The sequence below is a fragment of the Argopecten irradians genome, chromosome 5 (genome assembly GCF_041381155.1).
Source record: "Argopecten irradians isolate NY chromosome 5, Ai_NY, whole genome shotgun sequence".
Lineage (NCBI taxonomy): Eukaryota > Metazoa > Mollusca > Bivalvia > Pectinida > Pectinidae > Argopecten > Argopecten irradians.
In genome coordinates this window covers 33898490-33918658 of record NC_091138.1, presented here as the reverse complement: position 1 = coordinate 33918658, position 20169 = coordinate 33898490, and the positions used below count along the sequence as shown (strand labels likewise).

The 20169-nt window shown below is 43.1% G+C and overlaps 1 protein-coding gene across 1 annotated transcript; it reads left to right on the top strand.

Annotated features, from left to right (window-relative positions):
- The first annotated feature begins 336 nt into the window (after positions 1 to 336).
- On the top strand, positions 337 to 19653 carry LOC138324385 (uncharacterized). The gene is made up of 13 exons (XM_069269454.1): positions 337 to 866; positions 1335 to 1438; positions 2236 to 2347; positions 2633 to 2821; positions 7223 to 7402; positions 7627 to 7800; positions 8160 to 8330; positions 8895 to 9003; positions 11287 to 11471; positions 11791 to 11908; positions 13021 to 13143; positions 14614 to 14779; positions 16643 to 19653. Exons 1-12 carry the CDS (start codon positions 855 to 857, stop codon positions 14748 to 14750), a joined length of 1614 nt encoding a protein of 537 aa, XP_069125555.1. The 5' UTR covers positions 337 to 854; the 3' UTR covers positions 14751 to 14779; positions 16643 to 19653.
- Positions 19654 to 20169: the final 516 nt, after the last annotated feature.

Here is a 20169-nt window from a genome sequence, read left to right as displayed (position 1 = left end):
TTACAAATTAATTGACCGATCGCCAAACTCCGCCCACATTCTTCTTCAATGCCTGCAGAACCTACTACATTCTGAGAAGAAGTTGCTTACCAATATTTGCCAATATGTAACCTTGAATGGAGGTCAAGGTCATGTGGTTTAACAAAGCTTATAGCCCTATGTCCAAGTATGAAAACGACACCCAAGGATGTAAGTAGATGATGGCCAATGTTAAGACATCGGATTAGCTTTACATTAGATACAAAGACTGTCTAAATGTATATGGACAAGTGCAGACTCAGGTAAGTTTTACAATGAAGATTTTAGATACATCAGATTTGTTCCAGTCGTTGAACTTGACTGATCATTGCTGTGGTGTTTTGTAGGTTATATCCTGGAAAACTTGTGATCTATGCATGTTGTTACCAATACTAATATACATGTACTGTAAAACTTGTCAAAACTGATTCTTGTCTAATCAAGTCACTATATATTCTGGCATACACTTGCATATTCCTTCTTAATTTATAGTAAATTAAAACCTGCATAATCTGGAAATCTGGTTATTACACTATATATATATCTATATAAATATAGTAACTGCATGTAATCAACCAAAGAGATCCACACGAAGTTGGTTAACAGAGAGCTCTGATGCAGCAATTGTAGATGACATGCAGCAGATATATAGCTGATATTGTTACACGTAGTTATCGAAATTGATTTTATTGTATGCAATGACGCGCGTGTGTGTGTGTGTGGTACCCGACCATTGAGCCTTAACTAAGCTAAGTGTGCTATTTATAGAAATGACCTGCGCTATATAGACCAGTGTGTATTGTTGATATACAGGATCGGAATGAGTTGTAGTATCGATGGGAAACAAGGTAAGTAGAGTGTAAGTTTATTGGTAATCCCAGTGAAGGTTACTGTCTACTGAAACATCTGTAATACGTTAGTATTTTACCTGAAAATATTAATGATATATTTATACATTACCGACCCTATACAGTATAACCTACTTTGAAGTGCATAAACTAAGCTCTATCCATGTTTAAAAGCCATATAATACGTACATACACATGTATTGGTCAGCAGATTTTTGTTTATACATGTATATACGTACTGTGGGTCTAGTACACGAAAGTGACAAGTCTGTATTTTCTGGCCTTTTTCTAAGATACAGGACCAGAAAGCTCACAACTTTAATATTATTAGTATGGTGTGGGGTATTTTTATATACTTATAATCTCATATACGTCCTTGTTATAATCCTATACATGTATATTATTGACAGAACGCCATGTATATGCTCATAGATAATTACAAGTACAATTGAAATATTTGAATTTCAGATTACAAAGAAAAAGATGGCTGCTAAAGTACCTCAGGACATTGACAGGACTGAGTTGTGGGTTTCAAGAGTGAATGCTTTCTCCTCCGAATATGATGGTGTGAAGTGAGTGATAATTGTGAGAACTCCCGATCCACTTTTGTTCTTTAGGATACACTCCAGTACTAGAATGTACATCTAATAGTCGAGTGGAAGTACAACTTTTATTTTAGATTGTTTCAACCATTAGTTCTTGCCACATCCAAAATTTTGCTATTAAGTACACCAAGATCAACTTTTTAAAGATACCCAGCCCATTCACAAATAGTCATCCAGCCCCCTCACCAGTAGTCACCCAGCCCCCTCCCCAGTAGTCACCCAGCTGAGTCACCAGTAGTCACCCAGCCCCCTCACCAGTAGTCACCCAGTCCAGTCACCAGTAGTCACCCAGCCCAGTCACCAGTAATCACCCAGCCCAGTCACCAGTCGTCACCCAGCCCAGTCACCAGTAGTCACCCAGCTCCCTCACTAGTAGGCACCAAGCCCCATCACCAGTAGTCACCCAGCCCAGTCACCAATAGTCACCCAGCCCCCTCACCAGTAGGCACCAAGCCCAGTCATCAGTAGTCACCCAGACCCCTCACCAGTAGTCACCCAGACCCCTCACCAGTAGTCACCCAGCCCCGTCACCAGTAGTCACCCAGCCCAGTCACCAGTAATCACCCAGCTCCCTCACCAGTAGGCACCCAGCCCAGTCACCAGTAGTCACCCAGCCCAGTCACCAGTAGTCACCCAGCCCCATCACCAGTAGTCACCCAGCCCAGTCACTAAAAGTCACCCAGCCCAGTCACCAGTAGTCACCCAGCCCCCTCACCAGTAGTCACCCAGCCCAGTCACCAGTAGTCACCCAGCCCCCTCACCAGTAGTCACCCAGCCCCCTCACCAGTAGGCACCCAACCCCCGTCACCAGTAGTCCCAGTCCCGTCACCAGTATCACCCAGCCCCGTCACCAGTAATCACCCAGCCCCGTCACCAGTAATCACCCAGCCCAGTCACCAGTAGTCCACCCAGCACCAGTCACCAGTATCACCCAGCCCCCTCACCAGTAGGCACCCAGCCCAGTCACCAGTAGTCACCCAGCCCCTCACCAGTAGTCACCCAGTCCCAGTCACCAGTAATCACCCAGCCCCCTCACTAGTAGGCACCCAGCCCAGTCACCAGTAATCACCCAGCCCCCTCACCAGTAGTCACCCAGCCAGTCCCAGTCACCAGTAATCACCCAGCCCCCTCACCAGTAATCACCCAGCCCCTCACCAGTAGTCACCCAGCCCCTCACCAGTAGTCACCCAGCCCCTCACCAGTAGGCAGCCCAGCCCCATCACCAGTAGTCACCCAGCCCCCTCACCAGTAGCACCCAGCCCCTCACCAGTAGCACCAGCCCAGTCACCAGTATCACAGCCCTCACATATCCCCAGCCCAGTCACCAGTATTCACCCAGCCCCCTCACCAGTAGGCACCCAGCCCAGTCACCAGTAGTCACCCAGCCCCCTCACCAGTAGTCACCCAGCCCCCTCACCAGTAGGCACCCAACCCCACCAGTAGTCACCCAGCCCAGTCACCAGTAGGCACCCAGCCCCGTCACCAGTAGTCACCCAGTCCAGTCACCAGTAATCACCCAGCCCAGTCACCAGTAATCACCCAGCCCAGTCACCAGTAGTCACCCAGCCCAGTCACTAAAAGTCACCCAGCCCAGTCACCATTAGTCACCCAGTCCAGTCACCAGTAATCACCCAGCCCCCTCACCAGTAGTCACCCAGCCCAGTCACCAGTAGTCACCCAGCCCCCTCACCAGTAGTCACCCAGCCCAGTCACCAGTAGTCACCCAGCCCCAGTCACCAGCCCAGTCACCAGTAGTCACCCAGCCCAGTCACCAGTATTCACCCAGCCCCCTCACCAGTAGGCACCCAGCCCAGTCACCAGTAGTCACCCAGCCCAGTCACCAGTAGTCACCCAGCCCCCTCACCAGTAGGCACCCAGCCCAGTCACCAGTAGTCACCCAGCCCAGTCACCAGTCGTCACCCAGCCCAGTCACCAGTAGTCACCCAGCTCCCTCACTAGTAGGCACCCAGCCCCATCACCAGTAGTCACCCAGCCCAGTCACCAGTAGTCACCCAGCCCCCTCACCATTAGTCACCCAGCCCCCTCACCAGTAGGCACCCAGCCCCCTCACCAGTAGTCACCCAGCCCCCTCACCAGTAGGCACCCAACCCCGTCACCAGTAGTCACCCAGTCCAGTCACCAGTAATCACCCAGCCCCGTCACCAGTAATCACCCAGCCCAGTCACCAGTAGTCACCCAGCCCAGTCACCAGTAGTCACCCAGCCCCCTCACCAGTAGTCACCCAGCCCAGTCACCATTAGTCACCCAGCCCAGTCACCAGTAGTCACCCAGCCCAGTCACCAGTAGTCACCCAGCCCAGTCACCAGTAGTCACCCAGCCCCCTCACCAGTAGTCACCCAGCCCAGTCACCAGTAGTCACCCAGCCCCCTCACCAGTAGTCACCCAGCCCCCTCACCAGTAATCACCCAGCCCAGTCACCAGTAGTCACCCAGCCCAGTCACCAGTATTCACCCAGCCCCCTCACCAGTAGGCACCCAGCCCAGTCACTAAAAGTCACCCAGCCCAGTCACCATTAGTCACCCAGTCCAGTCACCAGTAATCACCCAGCCCCCTCACCAGTAGGCACCCAGCCCAGTCACCAGTAGTCACCCAGCCCCCTCACCAGTAGTCACCCAGCCCAGTCACCAGTAGTCACCCAGCCCAGTCACCAGTAATCACCCAGCCCAGTCACCAGTAGTCACCCAGCCCAGTCACCAGTAGTCACCCAGCCCAGTCACCAGTAGTCACCCAGCCCCCTCACCAGTAGGCACCCAGCCCAGTCACCAGTAGTCACCCAGCCCCCTCACCAGTAGTCACCCAGCCCAGTCACCAGTAGTCACCCAGCCCAGTCACCAGTAATCACCCAGTCACCAGTAGTCACCCAGCCCCCTCACCAGTAGGCACCCAGCCCAGTCACCAGTAGTCACCCAGCCCAGTCACCAGTAGTCACCCAGTCCAGTCACCAGTAGTCACCCAGCCCCCTCACCAGTAGTCACCCAGCCCCTCACCAGTAGTCACTCAGCCCACACAGTACCCCACCCCCTCACCAGTAGTCACCCAGCCCAGTCACCAGTAGTCACCCAGCCCAGTCACCAGTAGTCACCCAGCCCAGTCACCAGTAGTCACCCAGCCCCCTCACCAGTAGTCACCCAGCCCAGTCACCAGTAGTCACCCAGCCCCTCACCAGTAGTCACCCAGCCCCCTCACCAGTAAGTCACCCAGCCCCCTCACCAGTAGGCATCAGCCCAGTCACCAGTAATCACCAGTCCCCTCACCAGTAGTCACCCAGCCCCCTCACCAGTAGACACCCAGCCCCCTCACCAGTAGTCACCCAGCCCAGTCACCAGTAATCACCCAGCCCCGTCACCAGTAATCACCCAGCCCAGTCACCAGTAGTCACCCAGCCCAGTCACCAGTAGTCACCCAGCCCCCTCACCAGTAGTCACCCAGCCCAGTCACCAGTAGTCACCCAGCCCAGTCACCAGTAATCACCCAGCCCCCTCACCAGTAGGCACCCAGCCCAGTCACCAGTAGTCACCCAGCCCAGTCACCAGTAATCACCCAGCCCCCTCACCAGTAGGCACCCAGCCCAGTCACCAGTAGTCACCCAGCCCAGTCACCAGTAGTCACCCAGCCCCCTCACCAGTAGGCACCCAGCCCAGTCACCAGTCCCCAGTCACCAGTAGTCACCCAGCCCCCTCACCAGTAGTCACCCAGCCCCCTCACCAGTAGGCACCCAACCCCAGTCACCAGTAGTCACCCAGTCCAGTCACCAGTAATCACCCAGCCCCGTCACCAGTAATCACCCAGCCCAGTCACCAGTAATCACCCAGCCCAGTCACCAGTATTCACCCAGCCCAGTCACCAGTAGTCACCCAGCCCAGTCACCAGTAGTCACCCAGCCCAGTCACCAGTAGTCACCCAGCCCCCTCACCAGTAGCACCCAGCCCAGTCACCAGTAGTCACCCAGCCCCCTCACACCAGTAGTCACCCAGCCCCCTCACCAGTAGTCACCCAGCCCCGTCACCAGTAGTCACCCAGCCCCGTCACCAGTAGTCACCCAGTCCCGTCACCAGTAATCACCCAGCCCAGTCACCAGTAATCACCCAGCCCAGTCACCAGTAGTCACCCAGCCCCCTCACCAGTAATCACCCAGCCCAGTCACCAGTAGTCACCCAGCCCAGTCACCAGTAGTCACCCAGCCCCCTCACCAGTAGTCACCCAGCCCCGTCACCAGTAGTCACCCAGTCCAGTCACCAGTAATCACCCAGCCCCGTCACCAGTAATCACCCAGCCCAGTCACCAGTAGTCACCCAGCCCAGTCACCAGTAATCACCCAGCCCAGTCACCAGTAGTCACCCAGCCCAGTCACCAGTATTCACCCAGCCCAGTCACCAGTAGTCACCCAGCCCAGTCACCAGTAGTCACCCAGCCCAGTCACCAGTAGGCACCCAGCCCCATCACCAGTAGTCACCCAGCCCAGTCACCAGTAGTCACCCAGCCCAGTCACCAGTAGTCACCCAGCCCCCTCACCAGTAGGCACCCAGCCCAGTCACCAGTAGTCACCCAGACCCCTCACCAGTAGTCACCCAGCCCAGTCACCAGTCGTCACCCAGCCCAGTCACCAGTAGTCACCCAGCTCCCTCACTAGTAGGCACCCAGCCCCATCACCAGTAGTCACCCAGCCCAGTCACCAGTAGTCACCCAGCCCCTCACCATTAGTCACCCAGCCCCCTCACCAGTAGGCACCCAGCCCAGTCACCAGTAGTCACCCAGCCCCCTCACCAGTAGTCACCCAGCCCCCTCACCAGTAGGCACCCAGCCCAGTCACCAGTAGTCACCCAGACCCCTCACCAGTAGTCACCCAGCCCCCTCACCAGTAGGCACCCAACCCCGCTCACCAGAAGTCACCCAGTCCAGTCACCAGTAATCATCCAGCCCCGTCACCAGTAATCACCCAGCCCAGTCACCAGTATTCACCCAGCCCCAGTCACCAGTAGGCACCCAGCCCAGTCACCAGTAGTCACCCAGCCCAGTCACCAGTAGTCACCCAGCCCCCTCACCAGTAGGCACCCAGCCCCCTCACCAGTAGTCACCCAGCCCAGTCACCAGTAGTCACCCAGCCCCCTCACCAGTAGTCACCCAGCCCCCTCACCAGTATTCACCCAGCCCCATCACCAGTAGTCACCCAGCCCAGTCACTAAAAGTCACCCAGCCCAGTCACCAGTAGTCACCCAGCCCCGTCACCAGTAATCACCCAGCCCAGTCACCAGTAGTCACCCAGCCCAGTCACCAGTATTCACCCAGCCCCCTCACCAGTAGGCACTCAGCCCAGTCACCAGTAGTCACCCAGCCCAGTCACCAGTAATCACCCAGCCCCCTCACTAGTAGTCACCCAGTCCAGTCACCAGTAATCACCCAGCCCTGTCACCAGTAATCACCCAACCCCCTCACCAGTAGGCACCCAGTGCAGTCATTAGTAGTCACCCAGCCCCCTCACCAGTAGTCACCCAGTCCAGTCACCAGTAGACACCCAGCCCAGTCACCAGTAATCACCCAGCCCAGTCACCAGTCGTCACCCAGCCCAGTCACCAGTAGCCCATCACCAGTAGTCACCCAGCCCAGTCACCAGTAGTCACCCAGCCCCCTCACCAGTAGGCACCCAGCCCCATCACCAGTAGTCACCCAGCCCAGTCACCAGTAGTCACCCAGACCCCCTCACCATTAGTCACCCAGCCCCCTCACCAGTAGTCACCCAGCCCAGTCACCAGTAAATCACCCAGCCCCGTCACCAGTAATCACCCAGCCCAGTCACCAGTAGTCACCCAGCCCAGTCACCAGTATTCACCCAGCCCCATCACCAGTAGTCACCCAGCCCAGTCACTAAAGTCACCCAGCCCAGTCACCAGTAGTGACCCAGCCCCCTCACCAGTAGGCCAGCCCAGTCACCAGTAGTCACCCAGTAGTCACCCAGCCCCAGTCATTAAGCCCCCATCACCAGTCTGGTAATATGGCCCATCACCAGTTTGTCATAATAACCCAGCCCACATTTTCTGATAATAAGGTTCCATGTGCCCTGTCACCAGAATCACCCAAAATTTATCTTCAAAACCCAACTGAAAGTTGTATACCAATTAACCCCCTGATACCAGTAGTTTAATAAGAAAACCCATTCACCATTTACCCTGAGGCGTGTTCAGGATGGCGAGTCACTCATGCGACAAGAAATTTCACCCAGCGGTCAGGAGGTGCTCGGACAATTCACCAGCCCATTCACCACACCCAATATATACCCAGTGGTCTCTGGTGCACTTGCTATAGGCACCCAGGCACTATTATCAGAATATATATGTTTTTTAAAAATCCACAAGTAGGGCCCAGCCCCCCTCACCAGTTCATGTCCATTCAAAACAGTTTTCCTGAATTTCTTCAGCTTGTAGTCAACTTGGGCAGAAAATTGATGTTATATGAATGACCTTTCAGTTTTAGTTTTTAATTTCTTCATATTAAGTAAGAAGAACGAGCCTTGATATGCTTGAATGAAGAGGTATTAAGCATGCAACTTCTGATGATACAAAGTACTGAACACATATAGATTTGTTTTCAGTACATTGTATATCTAAATATTTAGATTCATAGTGCGAAGTTACATTGTTAGAAATGTGGTTTTTTTTCTCATTCTTTTCAGGTTGGATTTGAACACAAGTTATATATAGATGAAGTAAACATTTACGAGACTTACCATGCTGGGTCTGTCTGCTCCATAAAGGCAAGGGGTCCTGATAAATCGTGGGTAGTGATTTGGAATGGTAAAACTGAGGACATCCATACCAGTCGTATATTTAAACCAGATATCGTGGTAAGAATTCTAAAATCCTATTTACCATGTGGTTCTTGTAATTATCCACATTGTTAATTGTCTATGTCCATTAATAAATCAGTACCTGGTAATCAGTCCATAACTGATAAGCCCATGTCTGGTAATAAGTCCACATCTGATAATAAGCCCACATCTGGTAATAAGCCCATGTCTGGTAATATGCCAACATCTGATAATAAGCCCACATCTGGTAATAAGTCCATGGAGAGAATGAAAAATTTATCTTAAAAGAACTGAAAGTTGTATAAACTAACTGATATTTTAATAAGAAAACATTGCTTTACCTGAGGCGTGTTCAGGATGGCGAGCGCTCATACGACAAGAAATTTTGCTGAGCGACAGGGGATGCTCGGACACGCATTCGATATAGTGGTCTCGTGGTCTCTGGTGCACTTGCTATGGCACTATTATCAGAATATATATGTTTTTAAAAAATCCACAAATAGGGCTCCGTTCATGTCCATTCAGAAACAAGCGCCCGCGAACGCTCACGAGCACTCGCCATCCTGAACACGCCTCTGATGTTCACGCTGTAATTTACAGAAAACACCTTTCCAAACAGACGAAATACGAGTGGAAACAGACTGTTCCACAAGTGGAACTTGGGCAGAAATTGATGCTATACAGATAGTAGGGAGAAAATATGACTTTGGTGAGTGTTGTTTTACAGTTTGTACCCCTCACTATTAGAGATACTTACCATACCTCTACTTTATTTACTCTATATAAAAGTTGCATGGTTTAATTGAGTAGCTCCCTACTTTTTTCCCGAAACCCTCGAAAAGATACAAATATACTTACAGCTTCAATTTCTGGGTTACGAATTGGGTTTGTTTTTAGTTTTACGTCCTATTAACAGCCAGGGTCATGTAAGGACGTGCCAGGTTAGTTGGTGGAGGAAAGCCGGAGTACCCGGAGAAAAACCACCGGTCAGCGGTCAGTACCTGGCAACTGCCCCACATGGGATTCGAACCCGCATCCCAGAGGTGGAGGGCTTGTGGTAATATGTCGGGACATCTTAACCACTCGGCCACCGCGGCCCCAACGAATTGGGTATCCACGAGGACAGTTTCTTGTCAGCTGTGTGTTAGTCTTTCGAACTAACACATCCCTGGAAGCTAGCACTCGCCCGGACTCGGTTATTACCCTTTAACCAATCAGATTCGAGGTGGGCGGACAAGTCTCGGGAAACCAGAAACTTGCTTTATCCCTCAACCACATACTTTAACTGTATAATATAACATATGAATGAAATAGACACAAAATAGAAAATATGGAATGTTTTATGAATAATAGTCGCTCCTCTTTCAATACGTATCTGTATACGTATACCGCTTTTAGTAAATTTGGTATCATACAAATATGTACAAATATATTGAACGATTCTGTGAGTGTCTTGGTCATAAATGTATGCTGCTTTCTCTGTATATGGGTAAATATACTCATAATAATGTAGGAATAAAAATGTACGTAAGTCGTTAGTATGGCGGCAGATTTCGGCGACAGTGCGACAATGTGCCATGCCACAATGCGACAGTTTGTTTGTCGCATGGTGCATTGTTGCACGGTTGCATTGCACATTGTCGCATTGTGGTTATTCACTTGGAGCATTGTCGCTCTTGCTTGGCGCAATTTCGCTTTTCACTTGGCGCACTGTCGCATTGTTGCTCTTTGCTTAATGAATTGTCGCACTTTTGCATGGCAGGGTCGCGACTGGCGACAATGCTCCATGCGACAGTGCTCTAAGGGAAGAGTGACATTACGAAATGCGACAGTGTGTGTCGCATGATGCATTGCCGCACGGTTGCATTGCGCATTGTTGCCTCATGTTTGGCGCATTTTCGCTCATCACTTCGCACATTGTCGCTATCTCTTGACACACTGTCACATTGTCGCTCTTCGCTTGCATGGTTGAGTCTCGACTGGCTACAATGCTTCATGCGACAGTGGGCCAAGGGAAGAGCTACAATGCGCCATACAATAATGCGCCATGCAACAGTGTGTTTGTCACATGGTGCATTACACATTGTTGCTCTTTGCTTGGCGCATTGTCGCACCGTTGCATGGCATATTGTTGCATTGTCGTTCTCCACTTGGTGCATTGTCGCTATCCGCTTGGCGCATTTTTGCACTTCGTTTGGCGCATTGTAGCTCTTCCCTTGGCCCACTGTCTCATGGTGATTTGTCGCTCTTCGCTTGGCGCATTGGTGCATTGTCGCACTGTGGATCTTCGCTTAGTGCACTGTCGCATGGCAGGGTTGCTAATACAATAGTGCTTCACAGCCGAAATCATTCACCATAATGTTCAGTTCAACAAACCACAGTAATGACTAGCATACAGTGACGGTGGTACACCCAGGTACACACGATAGCCATGCAATGATCGTGCATTCTAGGTCAAGCAGATAGCTATCCAGAGAATACATTGAACAATACACGCTAAGATATTAACAACCAATAAAATCCAATCGAAATAAATTACGATAATGTTAGTTTAATTATAGATTTACAACAAACTTTATAAACAATGATTTCTCCCCTTCAAATATGTATCCATATATGTATGCGTATACTTTACAGCTTATTGTAAATAGCCTTATTAAGAGGTTATTCTGCCACTAACAGTATCTAAATAAGGTTTTCAAAGGTGATACGGTCAATAATCGATACAGTTTTTGACTATTTTGTTCATATTACATTGTAATAAGAGCAAATGTTAATATCCAGTCTTCAATTTTTTTCTCATCTTTTAAAAATCTGTTGTCAAGAGCTACGTTATTGCAGCCATATAATTGTATAAGTCTTCTAAAAACACTGCAGATTTTAGAATTTCAATTCTATTAATCTCTGTTTGTCTGACGCTGGCAATCATGCATTGTGTGTCCCTTTCACATATATTTCAACATTAAAAATATATCATCTATATATTTTTCAGCCATTCCCCCTCCTGAAGAATCCTTATCAGAAGCATTAGAAAAACTAGTCAATAACTGGAAGTTCAGTGATGTACAGTTTAAGGTGGAAAACGAGACATTCCATGCTCACAAGGCTATCATGATTGTGCGGTCAGACTTCTTTGATGCTATCTTCACCAGAAATTTCAAGGAAAAAGATTCCAAAGTAAAATCAGCATTTTGTTATAATTGATTTGTAAGGCATTAAAAGTGAATATATCTTGATGAATGATGAATATGTCACTAACTTATGAAAATGTAAATGGGGATGTGGATTCAAAATGAAAGCAAATATCATCTGTTGGTTTCCGATGACAAAATATCTTATAATGAACGTTTACTTATATCACCTAGGCTACATTTTGAATTTCTTCAAATTATTTTCTTGATGAATATTTTGAAAAACCTTTAATGAATACGAATTTTACGAATAATGTGTCTTTTATGAATATGAATTTCATAAATAATATATTGTTTTGTTCCAGGAACCAATAGAATTCAAGGACATTTCGGCTGCCTCCTTCAGAGCCATGTTACACTTCATCTACACCAATAAAATCCCACCCAACAGTTCCTGTGTGCTGCTCACAGACTTGTGGAGAGGTAACGGTCTCACAGGTTTACAGTTCCAGCATCCTCTGTACTCCAGGAGTTACTGTCACTGATGTTATATCCTCCCTATGAATATCTCATAGTAAAATTGAAGGCAGTTCAGGAGAAAAAAAGACTGATTAATCACACGCCTGCAGAAACTTTGAGAGAAACACTCTCACAATGTACCATTATTTGATTTTGTTTTTTGATAACATCAAAGGTCCAAATTACCTGTATTCCAGGTGTGGATATAAAAATACTGATTGTAACCCTTGGAGTATCGAGGATGTAGTTCCAAGGGACAGTGTCACATGGCGTAGGGACATTGCCAGAGAACACAGTTGATAGCATTGCACTAGACTACACCTATCACTGTGACACAGTGTGATGTTGTGGAGTGCAATCAACCATGAGTCTCTGACAATTCGTTAAGAAAGACATTGATGGATGGATGATAGCATTATGAATATTGAGGTACATATCTTGAGCATGTGGGGGATATGTACTAAAGCCAACCAAGCGAGCAAAAAATAATGGTCTTTTATAGCCAAGTGGTCTTTCTACACAAGGCAAATTGTGTTTAAATTAATCATTTGGGAGCCTGAGAAAGTGGTCTTAATACAAAGGTGTTTGCCAAGGCAGGTTTGACTATCAGTTACTGTTGTTTAATTTGATTAAGTATTATTTATTCATAGACTATTTTACAAAATTTATCCTTAGAAAAACACAATATTTCTGCTCAATTTCAAGAAACATTTGTCAATGGGAATTTTATGTTCATACACTGTGCTAATAGCGTTTCATGTAAGAACTTGTACCGAAGTTATTGCCCCGATAACAAAGAACTATACTATAGTAAAACATGGTTATAGCGAACCTCTTGGGACCAATGAAATCACTTAGTTTAAAAAAATAGTTTGTTATACACATCATTGAACATATTATAGGAATGTTGATGGGGAATAAAAATTAGTACGTTATAACCATGAATTTGTTGTAAGCGTGCTGGTTATAAACATGTTTTACTGTATACACATAACTGGCCCTCAATCTCTGAATCTCTGAATGCCATAGAGAAGACTTAAACAGCATTTGAAATCAATATTTGATATATTTTCCAGTGGCGGACCGATTTAAACTGAATGGTTTACAAGCCTTGACCGTGCGTGAGATAGCCTCAAAGCTGGACGTTAACAATGTTGTAGATATATACATGGCTGCTATATACAAATTACCCGTTATTGGTAAGTAACAAATCATTTGTTGTTTTTGTTCTTACAATCATTTTCTCATTAAAATTTGATCTTTTTGTCTTCATTGATTGTAGGGAGTTTATATATATTTTTGCCTATTTCACAAGTGATTATAGAAACTGTGATACTGTGAATCTTTCAAGTGAGATTTAGTATCCCGAAACTTTGCGACCAAAATGTAAGTTCGCACAAGTTTATCTCCACCACAAATCAAACATCAACATCAAAATGTAATTTCACTCAATGAGAAATCCACCAAAATAAAATTTTATTAACTTATTTGGAAATAAAATCCAGACATTTATAAGCAATGAGGGAAAGTTGGATATACACTGAATTGCCGGAAAATGTCTGGTCACAGTTACATCAAAAGCTGAAGCATATTACTCTAACTGGTGAAATTTTTCAGCAGAAAACACAGAATTAGATCACCATAAAAATCTGTTCGGTTTTCCAGTGCACATGTATTACAAATGAAAATCTGTCAAAGCCCAGCACCTTCATTAAGACAGTTTGTGTTTGAACCTCCTGTACTTCTCTAAGATTAATTTTGACATTATTTTTAAATCAACATTAACATCATCACCAATAACAATACTAAGATAATTTCTAGAGACTAAAATGAAAGCTTTTAAAAAATGATGTGTTACTTCACCCGTTTTTCATGTAAAACATCTACATACTGATTTACAAGTCTCGATCTTGTCATGTAGTATAAATTGCTCAGCAGAAAGATTCAATAGTATTATGTAAGATTAAAGAATTAAAACTTGTTTTTTTCTTCATCTGTTACCTATAGAAGTAAGCAAGCACAATTTACAAACACAAAGCACAAAATCTCAGTCCTTCTGTCTTTTAGTAAGAACTTTTTTCTTTTTCTTTAATTACTCTAACCATAACCTAAGGTGCATTTTGAATACCTTAAGGGGCAGTTGCTAGGTACTGACTTGCTAGTCCGTGGTTTTTCTCCAGGCACTCTGGCTTTCCTCCCCATCCTTAAATGACACTGGCTGTTAATAGGACGTTAAAACCAAACCAAGCATTTCAGTTTTTAAGCTTCTGAAAACTTGCTCTATTAGTCCAACAGTAATCTTTTTAACTCATTATCAAGTAAAGCAGTCGAATTGTTGAAGGGATTAGTAAAGTTGTCTGAATTTCTACAACTATAGGTATCTCCCACTGGGTTATAAGATATCTTTATGTGATAATTGCTAAGAACTGCCTGTAGACACAGGGACTTGGCACAAGCCTTGCTATGATACTGAATGTTGTGTCATTTGTGCCATCCATAACCCTACATTGTACTTTCTGTATTTATGAAAAGATAAAGAGGTTTACACAAAGCATGTTGAATATCCTCAATGGTGTCCCAGAACCACATTTCAGACAAATCACCAATCAGCATGCCTTATTTGTATCAGTTTATGTTAATCATGACCATACAATTATATTTGTTTTTAGATGATTTAAGAACAGTCTGTACAGACTTCATGCGGTGCAATATGTCGGAGGTTGTAAGAACAGAAAGTTTCATGACGCTACACCAGGAAAATGTTATTGAACTCATCCAAATGATGACAACCAAACTGGGAATTTAAACATGGCAACTCTCTTGTTACATGGACAGGTGAATTCATTATTTTTCTTCCGTGTATATAAATATATATATACTATTTGCTTACATTGCTCCTTGTGGGATTAACTGACGACGACTTTCAGTATCTATTTTGTATGTGTTGTTAACTTTTGCATGAATAAATCTTTACATTTTAGATGATTAACAGTCAGAATTGGTGCCATTTTCCTAATTAATTATAGTTTTAGTCTTTTGTTGTGTTAAAATCAATGGCCAAATTCTCACAATAGTTGGGATATTGGCATTGTAAAAATTGAATCATTAAAAAAAATAGAAAAAGAGTAAATAATTGGCTATACTGTAATTTTACCTTAGTGATAATTTCGGACTCTACCTAGAAGTACAGGGACCTGGCATGAATTTCTAACCAAAAGTATTGATATGTATATATTACAGTATGCCAGGTCCCTGTGTATAGAAACATATTTCCAAACAGAATGACATAAACCATCTTTGACATTTAGCAGTATTATATCATTAGATTCATTTTGTTTGTGTTCTGGTGGTGGTTTGTTGTAAAAATCAAAAGAATTTATTAATTGGATATGTTGTCTTGTGGTTAGTCAGGTCATTTTGACACTAGGTTTCAGCCTGCTTTGGCAATCACTAGAGTAAACTGACTTTGTCTATAGGCAAAACCTCATTTGCACAGACCAGTGCGTTTCTCAGCATCATATCATGGACAACAACTAGAATGTTGTCCTTGATAGTTTCTTCTCTCAGTCAGATTTTTTATGTATGTAGGTACATTATACAAGTAAAGTTTGGCACTTTATAAAGGGGTATTTATCTCCTATTAGCATTCCTATAGCATTTAGTGACACCTGTAGTTTATCATAGTTTTTTTCACCTTTCATTTCCTCTTCATATTATCCTTTTCTTGTCCTATAGTACAGCATGCAATTCTTGTTCTGTGGTTCCTGTGTGTGTTGTCATGCTTGACTGCACTCATCCTTAGTACTGCACTAACACCTGTGTTGTTGTCTGCCACCTGTTTATAACACATACTGAAATGAACACAGGGACCTGGCACGGATTTCAAACAAACAGTATATGATACTAAAATATATAAATACTGTTGGTTAGAAATTAATGCCAGGTCCCTGTGAAAATGACAGCATTAGAGATAAACTTTTGGACGAAGGAGTCTAGTCTTACTAAAACTGAAATAACCTTTGCATATTCTTGATCAACATCAAAGTTGACTATTGATTTTAAAAATTTGTGTATGATAAAATCTACTAGATCATCATCATTATTTTTAATCAGAAAAAAAAAACATAAGGAAGAACAAAAATAAATTCTAATATTTAGGGATCAGATTTGGAAAGGTTTCCAATAGATTAGCCTGGTGGTAAATCGTCTGGGAGAAAATACAATCTGATTAAAATACAGATCCTTATTATCACTACGTTGGATATTGAATGGAGTGGTTATAAGGATCTGTGTTTTAATCAGATTGGGAGAAAATATTGTAATGTATTTTCTGTCTCTGCATATTACAGAGTTAACTCCCTTGCAGGTAGGTATCCATTGTGACGTCATTACTTTGTGAGCAAACTCACATCCTTTTCCCTGAAAATGTATGTTAACACACTTGCATACACGGGACGCAACAACCAATACCTACATGCAAGTGCAGATAACTTTGTAATATGTTCATAAAGAATACCATGAAGCAGCCACTTTTCCTGGTGATCAAAGATAATGAAATCTTTGGTCTACATAGGGGCAGGCATTTTCTGGATAACACGATTCCCGACTTTGATACAGTTTGGTGTAGAATATTGGAGAGATGACTTCTTTGTAGTAAATTTTTTTAGTATATCTGTTGTTTTCTTCTTTTATTTACAGATGGAATGGATCTTGTTTGTTTAAACTTCATGAGCAAGAATATGACAGAGGTGGTGAATACTTTAAGCTTTATGAAACTTCCTTCGGAACAAATCAACCGAGTCCTAAATTACAGTACATCTAAAATCAAAATATGAGTTATCTCCCCTGCATAGATGAAATAATTGATGTATGATGAATGACAGAGTGTAAGCACAAATTTTCATTTTCTTGGTGAGAACATAAAGTGAAACCTCTAGAAATTAGACCACATATGATTGAGGGCATTGCATCGTCGGAGACCCACGGGTGATCGCACTACACTACGCTACACTTATCAACTAATATACTAACTAATAACTATCAATATTAACGTTGGTATATATATCGCCTGGTTTACCAAGGATGAGGGCATTGTTGGTCCTGTCAAGTTCCATGAAGAAGAGACATGCCCATCAGTCTGGACATCACTTGGATATCTGAACTGTGTTTTAAGGGAGATAGTATGTATATGAATCAAGTTGTTGCTTTTGACAATCTATATGCATAATGGTGATAGGTCAATTGACTAACAGTCTGCTGTGACCCTGAACTCAAGGTCATAGGTCAAAGTCATGTAATTCCTAAGACTCCCCTCCTCCCTCATTTGTTGTGTATATTGTAGAATTGTTTTGTAAATTGTCATCATAGTGTTTTGCTTCTGAAGTATGCTGTATACATTGTGAAGAAATATTCAGCATGTGTTAAAATGTTTCATTAGTAAATGTTGTCTTGTGACATGAAACATGATAGGTTGATATTATGTACTAGTAAGCAATTTGTCACATGTCTATATAGGTGAAGTCAAACTTTGTTTTCATTTTTGAAGATAAGTGATTTCCGAAATAACAGTAAACAGATTGCTTCCAGAAAAAAATATAAAAAAATGTAATTTCTATTTATCAGAGGTTACAATGTTGTGATAAACATTTTTTACAACTGTTATACATAAACTTAGTTTGAAGTATAGAGCTGAAACATGAGACTACTGAGAGATGCAGGTATATGCATACTGTAATTGTAAGCTTTTTAACTGATGATAACCAGCATGTGGTGACTGCTGACCAGTTTGCAATATGATCTATCAGAGTTACTTCCCTTTGCAACACTCTGTCACAATCGCGACATCTCGGAGTAATTTCCTTCAATCTTCAGAAATATATCACCAAAAATTTCTCCGAGGGGATTAGAATGTCTGTCAGTTCAGAGTAAAATGAAGGGAAGTAACTAAGATAAGTTGTTATTTTTTCGCTATTTTGACAAATGACTTTCACATTTTCTTTCTAATATTACAATTTTATTAAGATGTTATAAGAATTTTATTTCATATGAAATTAATGTTGATTTAGGTAGGTCAACTGCCTCATCTAACAATATAAATAACCACTTTACATCTATATAATAATTCTCCCTTTTGGAATTCTCATGAAATTTATTTTCTTATTTATTAGAATTGTTTCTTTGTTATACAGTGTTTACTCACCAAAAACATTAAAACATTGGCAGACTTTTAATGTCGTAACCAATTAAGCTACTTTAAAATAATTCAAAGTTTACTTTTATCTAGAAATTTAAATTGAATAGATCATGATCATTCTGACTGAAAAATCAAGGTATGTTCAGGCATTATGATGTAGCAGCGATGCCATGAAGAGATGATTTTAACCGGATTACCTTGTTATTTTTATGCCAAGGGACACACTAACCTCAAAAAATATTGAGAATATAAGTGTATATTTCAATGCATGTTTTAACAATTATAACCTGCATATTGTGGTTATACAAATATGACTATTTTAAAGTTTTAAATATGATTAGTGGCATTCTTTTTTGTCTTAATCCATTGACTTAAACTCTTCATAAAGAACAATTGTTCAGGGAAATGTATCTGATTTATATATGTATATTTATTTATTTAAGTATTTTATGAATTTTATAGTGTACCATGAGAACCTTGTTACCTCCGAGCTGGCAAGACTGTGATATGCTTAACACACAAAACAAAAATGTAGTTTTAACTTAGTAAGTGTGTAATGTGATGTCATAACCAACCAAATCCTCTGAATTTTACAATCAACATATTGAAACAGGCTAAAGTGGTAATATGGTTCAACTGTAGTAGAATTAACTGTTTCCTATTACGATTTCTTTTTAACAAGATAACTGTGATTGTATGAGATTGATATTTGTTTTATGTTATATTGAACAAGACAAATTGTTATTTATAAAAGAAATTTACATTGAATGAAAATCTGTTATAGTCAAATGTAGTAAAAATAACCACATTTTCAAAAGACTAACTTGTGTTTTGTTTGTGTTGGTTTTATTAGTTTAACATCCTTTAACAGCCAGGGTAATGTAAGGATGTGTCAGGTTTGTTGGAGGAGGAAAACCAGAGTACCCGGAGAAAAACCATTGACCAACTGTCAGAACCTGGCAACAGCTGCCCCACATGGGATTCAAACTCACGACCCAGAGGTGGAGGGCTTGAGATAAATGTCAAGACATCTTAACCACACCCCCATTGACACAAATCCTTATAGTTCGTTCAAACTTGCCCATTGAATACAAATCAACATTATGAAAGTCCCCTTTTAATACGGTCATGCTAATATTGTACTACTATAATACTTACTGAGACTTGTCGGATGTATTATTATTGATGACCAGGTATCTCGATTTATAAACCTTTTGTCTAGTATACTAGAGGTACCAGTTTCAATTCCAGCTTGAAAAGTTCATTTTCTTACAGTTTCCTTAAAAGCCCACTACGTTTCTGACACAAAAATTAAAAGTACTCGATGTTAAATCGATGTTTAAGCAGTTTTGTGATAGTCAATCTCTGTGCAGTATTTAGGACAACGGGAAACATGACAACTCTTGTTATGGAAATTAACATTTAATTGGTGTGTTTAAAAATTGTCCAGGACTTGATAATAGTGTTGTTTTAACAGTAAGCTGATAAAACTTTTGGGACTCTATGAAATCAACAATCTTGTTTTACAATTAAAATTTTAAAATTTAAAGCCATTTCAGTGTGCCTTTAATTATATTTTCAGCACTCAACTAAAATATCTGGTGTTGCCCCTATCTTGTCTTTATCATAAAGGATAATGAAGGAAAACTACTGGCTCAATCATTGTGATCAAGTAGCTTAATTGGTAGAGCTGTCTAGTGTTCAAATCTTGATCTGGACGGCATATACTTTCCTTTTACAGAATTGACATCCATATTTTAATCCACTTTATTGGCTCAAGGTCTTAGAGGAGTGAAAAAGGGCACAAGTGGATAGCTCTTGGGTGACTAGGTAGAGTTTCTGTCTTGAGATTAAGAGGGTCCTGGGTTCGAATCCCAGTCTGCCTGTCTTGTGTTTAGAGGTTCCTGGTTTCGAATCCCTGTCTGGCACCAACAATGTCTCCTCTACTGTTTCACATGTACCAACAACAATGATACGGGCATTCTTTATAACATCATTATTATTTCAGGATTTCTATATATATATAGAACCA

Coding starts and splice junctions, on each gene's coding strand:
- LOC138324385 (XM_069269454.1), top strand. Junction 11,909..13,020: donor GCTCACAGACTTGTGGAGAG/GTAACGGTCTCA, acceptor TATATTTTCCAG/TGGCGGACCGATTTAAACTG. Junction 13,144..14,613: donor ATACAAATTACCCGTTATTG/GTAAGTAACAAA, acceptor ATTTGTTTTTAG/ATGATTTAAGAACAGTCTGT.